Below are 7248 nucleotides of genomic sequence, written 5' to 3'. Positions count from 1 at the left end.
CTTATTGTTTCCTTTTTTATATTGTTGTTATTATTTATTATCATAATTATATTTACAAATTTTAATGTAATGCTAAACGATGTCCATTATAAAATTACTTCTCTGGTTTCTTGTTGTTGAAGAAACCTGAGCCAAACTGATGGGACCATGAGGGTACATAAGACAAAGAAGTTTATGGGATGGCACTATAATATTAAAATAATTTATGGCAACTCATAGGAATATTATATGTTTATATATATATATATATATATATATATATATATATATATAACATATATATAATTGTTCTTTTTTTTACTAGATCCAAAACCGCTATGGTAGGTTTATTTGGTCAAATAACTATTTTGTCGTAATATTACAATAGAACTATTAAAAAATAAATTGTATGGAGCCTGAACTTTGTGTAACTGTACTTTTCTTTTCCAAACTGGACATAGTTTATTCATATTGGTTAAAATGACATGGTAGTTGTGAGATAGAATGAAACTCTCTATACACCAACCTTAATCAGTCCCAAATACTTACTGTATCAAATGAAATTATTTTGATATTGTAATAAATGCCAGGGTGTATTGTTTGAGTATGTGTACAGCTAATGACAGCACAGGACCCTCAATGTCTTAGACAAAATCAACACAAGAGTGAGCAATTGATAAGGATTTTTTTTTTATTGATTTCACTCTTAATATCTGTACAAATACCATCAAACTTTGTATATACATATGACATTTACATAAAAAATACAAAACTATATATTTATAACTGAATTTTGTTTTTATCTTGAGATGTCTGAAAATAAAAATTCATTTTGACAACAAAGTGAAAACAGTGAAAGTTTTATATATTGATACTTAAGTCTTTTATCTTTTCCTTTTGTTAGCTCTGCAAGAGCAATACGGAGCAGTATATTGGCAAAAACAAGACAAAAAAGCATAATGGCACAGTTTTCTCAAACAAGTATCACTCACTGCTAATTTCTGCTCCATCACCAAAAACTTCAACTGTTGCTGGTGAGGTATGCCAGCATTTAGCATCATGTACAAGTGAACAGTCGGGAGTTTCCTACAGAATACGTGAAAAACGGCTAATTTTCAACATCCTGCTGCACCATATCACAAAACCTTTTGAGCGATTGAGAAAATCCCTTTGGTCAGTTACACTGAACTGTAAACAAAACTAGATATATACAGTACATGTACATTAAAGAGTGACTTTTTTATCCTGTTTGTTTCCATTTTTTCCAATAAATAAACTCACAAGCTAACATGCAGGTATGTGTGAAATAAACATCTGTGATACAGAATTGACACTGATAAGCATTTATACAGCTCAGGGAATGCAATTTACAGCTTGCAGAAGACTTGCACTTTACATGTAGCATTTTACCTCACAATAAATAACACTTCTCTTTGGACAAATATATTTCTCAGTCATAATAAAAAAAGAAAAGATGAAAAGGGAAAGACAACAAAAGTAAAAACAAAATAACAAGATAGACAGTAAGCCAGACACTGTAAATGCATCAATTATAAAACAGAACACTGCATAAATAAACATCGAGCAGACTGAACTACATGTATACTTCTTTTTTTCCTCTGAAAAATAAATTAGCATACACATATGTACAGTGTGGACATGATTCTTGCCCTAGGACTGTTCCACTGGTTGAGGGCACTTTATCCATCCAGTACTGGTGATAAATGGATATAAGCCATGTAGTCCTGGTCTTCCTCATCATCATCGTCCTCCTGGTCTTCAGTAATGGCTATATGGAAGAATACATGGTAGCTGTTGCATGAATATAGACCACAACAGCTCAGAATTTTACGTGAGTATGTGTCTTTTATCCCAAAGCCTCTGAGAAGGCCATAATCTAGAGCTTGGAGTGTGTCTTTTAGGCTCTTTGCAGATGACCGGGTACTCTGGCTCCCACAATTATGCAACAAGATTTACATAATCAAGGAAGTCAGTTGTGTGACAGGAGAGGGTTGATCAGACGTTTTAATGGCTCAGGTCTGTTTGGCAGATTTCTAAATCAAGACAAAAAAAGTGCTTTTGCATTTCACAACTGGCTGCCTTTTTTCTGGTTTAGTGTCTAAATCCATTACTGTGGATATACAGTTGTTACTGGGCAGGGCATCGCACTGTGCACCAGCCGACCGTAGCTACATGGTCAAGCAATGGCACAGTTCTGAGGTATATATAATATAGTATATATATATATATATATATATATATATATATATATATATATATATATATATATATTTTGTTTTCCTACATAAAAGTTTACAATGAAAAAAATAACAGGCAAAGCAATCAAACAAATATGCAGTCCCTCACAAAACAAATAAGACAACATAAAACTGCACACAGATTCACCTCGCTAATGTTAGATGTCTAACAGCATAGTAGAATTGAGAAAGTATTGTTCCAAAAACAACATATTCTTGTCCTGCAAACTGTAAAATGCTGTAGTCATTCAAACCATGAGGTGATCATAAAGTTGGTCCCTTGTAATTATGTCATACCCTAAGGCACGATAACGTTAAAGTAAGCAGTCACTATATATGAAAGTGTGAGATTCACATGATCATCTGATTTGTTGGTTAGCACAAATTGTAATGTAACTATTTCCTCATTGTTGCTGTAATATTGATGGCAGATCTAGCTTCATCAATACATTATCAAAGCTAATTAACAATCCGTCAAAATAGGTAGTCTATCAAATAAAGTTATAAAATTCTCTTTCAAATGTTAAACAATGGCACCAATGTTACAATCACCTTATGCAAGTGTAAGAAAAAAGATTCATCTCTTTTCAAACACTCTGACTGATTGGCAGAGCTATGTGTGTCATAGTGCATTTGAAATCATTGATTACAGCCAAAAGCAGAAATCAAACAAACAAACATAATTCATAAAACATGATAACCATGAATATAGTTATGTGACAATGGAATTGGCAAGCTGATACGATTATATACGTTTTTACATTTACACTATAACAAAGGGGAAAATGAACTCAAAAGTTTAAAGCAACCAACAGGTTAATGCTCACAAACTAGAATTCAAACGTGATGTTTTCCACTAAATGCAAAAGTTAGTCTGCACATTGTTTCTTGCTAGTTAAATGAAGAAAATTTGTATGTCAAAGGACTCCTAGAAAGCGCTCTTTGTAACATCTCTATTTTTTGTTTTTCATTGATCTTCGTTGATTTTGAGAGTTCTTTTTTAAATAAATGTTTTCTTGCCATTTTTTTCTTTTTTTCACCAGCAAATGCAAAATTAATGAAGCCAGCCAAAGACGACATGCAAAGATCTTCCAATCTTAAATCCTTTCTGTAGCTTATATCTTAGCAGCGGGAAGGGAATGAAGAGACGTTATTTGGAGGGAGTGGGAAGTTTTAAGGAGGTTGCTGGGGGGCAGCATTGGATTGTCTTGTAATATGTATTACTTACAGTTGCAAGATCCTGAATGCTTAACCTCCAGGAGAACCCCCAAAGAGCAAGCGGCTTGCTTCATGGCACACTCGCTGGGATAAGTGGTGTTGTCGCTGGCGCACACTGCCTCCTCCGAGCGACTTTCTGGGCATGACTCCATGCAAACTGCACAGCGCCCGTGACCAATCTTGGCATCCCATAGACACTTCTTACTTGCGCTACACTGGATGTCATCACATGACTTGGCCTCTGCAACAAAATACAAGACCGGAAACTTAGCAGATCCAATTTCTAATGAGAGAAAAATTAACCAAATAATGCTTTATTGTTTCATTTGTAGAAAAACACACATATGGCTGTTGTTCTGAAGAGCTTTGGAGGTAGACTTTGCACAATGAGCAGTGCGCAATTTACTCTAAGTTTGTTATAAGAGACGAGACAATGTTGCCAACATCGGGAATCAATTAGACACTGATGGCTTTTCTTTGCAAATAATAATTGCAACAAGATTGTCAAGAAAGTTTATGAAGGAACATAATGTATTTGGGATTTTGCCATTGTTGCATATGCAATCTGGATTGATAGCACCCCCCAAACTGCACATATAAACAAATTCCACTATTTCCAAAAGGAATTTGAGCTCAGAAAGCTAATTATGATAAACAGTTTGCTAAACCTTTATATCTCATTTAAATGAAACTTAGCAAATCCTTTAATGTCAAGAAATGCTGCTTCATTTCTCTGTGGACACTCACTGATGCATTTCCCTTCGTATGCCACTCCAATGGATCTTCCGAGCAAGCATGTGGCCCTCCTTATATGGCACGCGCTGGCATAGACAATCCCATCGTTGCCACAAAGGTACTGCTCCGGAGACATAACCTCTGGGCAGATACGATTGCACGTCACACAGTATGCGTTGTTTGTCTGGTCCACCACACAAGTCGAACTACCCGGACACAGGACGTCACGGCACGTCTCTGTGAGGATGAAAAAGGAACCTATTATTTTTCAAGTAGCCAATTCCAACATATCCAATGACCTAGTTTCCCAAAATGTTCAAACGTTTTACTTTAAGAGCAGTGAAGATAAGGCAAGAGGATTACATAGTGACTTTATTTGGACTAAACCCCAATTTATACACCATAGGACTTTCTCGAAGTCCCTCTCAAGGTTAAACAATATTTGTAAAATTCAAAACAATTCTGTTGACTTGTATGTTTAACCGTGTGGTACTTACTTTTGCATTTGCCTTGATACTGCACCTCCAGGTCAGGGTGCCCTTTGCATTTTGATTTCAAAAGGGCACATTCATCTCTATATGTTTTTCCGTCTGAGCCGCAGACTGGCCCCTTCCAGGTGACGTTGGAGCAGTCTGGCGCACATACGCAACGAGGCTTACTCCTCCTGTTCATTTTGCATCTCTTCCCAGGGCCACAGTCCACATTATCACATGTCTCTAAAATTCAGATAAAGAGAGTCACACAAGAAATTTCTATTTAAAATTGTTGAATAAATTGTTGAATGCATTTCTGATAATGTGAATATTATTATTTACATTAATGTTATTATTTAATTTTCACATGGTGTTACTGTCTTGTACGATTAGACATTTCCACCTGGACAGACAAATGTGGGATTGTACCTTTACAAGGTATGCAGTTTGGAGCACCGCCATTGAAGATCATCCACCTGAATAATGTGCTGTTTGGCACATCTTCCTCAGTCCAAGATGTACCGAGCCTCCCACTTCGGCAGCATTCCTCTCGACTCATCCCAGGCATGTAGAGAACCTGACATCTCCCGTTCTTGCCTTGCTGTAGCCAGCAGTTACCAGCTGTAAACAAAAAGAGAAGAAAAAAGCCAGTCGTATTAAAGTCTGAAGCCAATGACCCAGACACAACACGTGCAGCCTGTATTAGCTGGAGCTCTCGCGCTCCCCCTCCCCCGCAGTATTTTGTCTGATTTTTCCCAACGTAATGCGACTGTTTTACACTTACATGCCTTCAGCCAGACAGACAACTCAAGGGCTCTCAGTCTGGTCGGGAATATGATTTTCCTGTCGTCGATTGTATTGTGACCGTGGAGAGATTTATTGTCTTAAAGTAAGTGCCAGATTGACAGACTCATACACCTATTTAAACAATGTGCATGGCAGTCTAGACTCCAGTTCCTCGAGCGCTCTGTGCCCAACTGTCTGCGCTCATCACGTTTCTTCACACTTACAACATCAGTGCAATAGTCTTTATTAGCTATAGAAACGCAATTAATAACTGCTAATAATAATGTTCAGATTGTGTTTTAACTGTCGGGTCAACCCTAAGGGCAATTCGTCGTGTTTATTTATTATATTAGGCATTCGCGCAGGGGATACCACCACGCGCAAGACAATCCAATTAAATCATACAGTCACGCGAGCTTCATCAAACTTTGTTTTATAAAATGACCGTGTAGTTTAATGACAGATAAACACAACGATTAAAACTGCTGCGGCCCCTGTAATTAACTGCATTCATAAAAATAACAGTTAGGCTACTTTTGCATAATATCCACTGACTTGAATTTTTGAAAGGCAGACGAGGTAGATAGTGTCTAATTTCATTGGCTACTCTGAGAGAAAAATACAGTCGAATGTCTGGGGCATTGAACTGCCCCAGGTTTGCAAATGTGTATGCCATATATAGCCTATTTAAGCTAAATAATAATTGTTCAGCTCATTGCCAGACATGCCTAACAAAAATATTATCACATTTTTATACATTATTATCATGGTATCTCAGGAAGGAATGTAGAAGCTACGAAATGCACCTCTTATGCAGACGGTGAAATTAATATCTTAAATGTAATATTTATATGCATATTGCTTAGTGTTGCTAATCTTCAATAATCATTTAAGTTAGACGACACTTATTAAAACATCATTTCCAGATCTTAATTTTAGGGTAGTAAATTATCTTTTTTTTTTAATAACGGATGAACATAAAGGTACGTGCAGGACGCACCTGTCTCGTTGGCGCAAGCCAAGAATAAAACTTTACAGTTGTTCAGTGTTTAAGCGGCTTAGTTCATACCAGACTTTAAAAGGGATTTTTTTTTTTTTTTGCGAAACCCAGACAAATGTCAAAAGCACATTCATTTGTGAAAACATAGATATAGACTACAAAAAATAGATTAAGAAAGAAAAAAGTGTTCTCACCTTGCACTTTTTGATCTTCCATGAAATAACAGAGCCATAAGAGTAATAAAATCATTCCCTTTTGGAGCTGGTGACTCTTTAGCATCCTTAGCATGTTTAAAGAGAGAAAGAGTATTGAGAAGAGCAGCGCAAAAGTAATCTTCTTACTCAGGCAGTGCTGAATGAATGCAGCTCTGAGAGTGCCACCTCTTTTTAAGTGTACAAGGGGTCTCGGACCGACTGTCTGTGATGTGGGCGGTCTTCCTCTCTGTGGGGGTGGGGAGAAAGAGTTTTTTTCTTCTAAGTTCTTTCAACCCAAATCAGGTGACATAGCTGTTGAAACTTTCTCTTGCCCTTAAATCGTTTCTGAGTTTTGCTGGGTGCTGAATACTAAGTCCAAAGAGACATAAATACAAATGGCCCAATTAGTCTTGAACCAGTTGCTTTCTTTCTTTCTTTCTTTCTTTCTTTCTTTCTTTCTTTCTTTCTTTCTTTCTTTCTTTCTTTCTTGCCAAGAATTCTGAATATGTACCATTAGATGCACACAGAACTGATATTCAATTATCAATGGCATTTACAGACGTACACAGATATGACAAGCCCAATTACACAGGGAATCATATTAG

The 7248-nt window shown here is 36.6% G+C and overlaps 1 protein-coding gene across 2 annotated transcripts; it reads right to left on the bottom strand.

The window, feature by feature from the left end:
• Positions 1–320: 320 nt before the first annotated feature.
• LOC127626178 (follistatin-A) lies at positions 321–6817 on the bottom strand. 2 transcript variants are annotated; one of them, XM_052101795.1, is made up of 6 exons: positions 6644–6817; positions 5093–5284; positions 4688–4906; positions 4203–4427; positions 3466–3696; positions 321–2033 (listed from the first exon to the last, which is right to left on the bottom strand). In XM_052101795.1, coding segments are annotated over exons 1-6 (963 nt in total). In that variant the 5' UTR covers positions 6738–6817; the 3' UTR covers positions 321–2031. The 2 variants fall into 2 exon arrangements, with proteins under 2 accessions (XP_051957755.1, XP_051957747.1); XM_052101787.1 differs by having other exon boundaries at positions 321–1768.
• Positions 6818–7248: the final 431 nt, after the last annotated feature.

The sequence above is a fragment of the Xyrauchen texanus genome, chromosome 3 (genome assembly GCF_025860055.1).
Source record: "Xyrauchen texanus isolate HMW12.3.18 chromosome 3, RBS_HiC_50CHRs, whole genome shotgun sequence".
Lineage (NCBI taxonomy): Eukaryota > Metazoa > Chordata > Actinopteri > Cypriniformes > Catostomidae > Xyrauchen > Xyrauchen texanus.
The sequence above is the reverse complement of the archived record's forward strand: the minus strand, read 5'-3'. Positions and strand labels throughout refer to the sequence as shown.

Coding starts and splice junctions, on each gene's coding strand:
- LOC127626178 (XM_052101787.1), bottom strand. CDS start 6,737: ATGCTAAGGATGCTAAAGAGTCACCAGCTCCAAAAGGGAATGATTTTA. Junction 4,428..4,687: donor GTATCAAGGCAAATGCAAAA/GTAAGTACCACA, acceptor TCATCCTCACAG/AGACGTGCCGTGACGTCCTG. Junction 3,697..4,202: donor ATACGAAGGGAAATGCATCA/GTGAGTGTCCAC, acceptor ATTTTGTTGCAG/AGGCCAAGTCATGTGATGAC.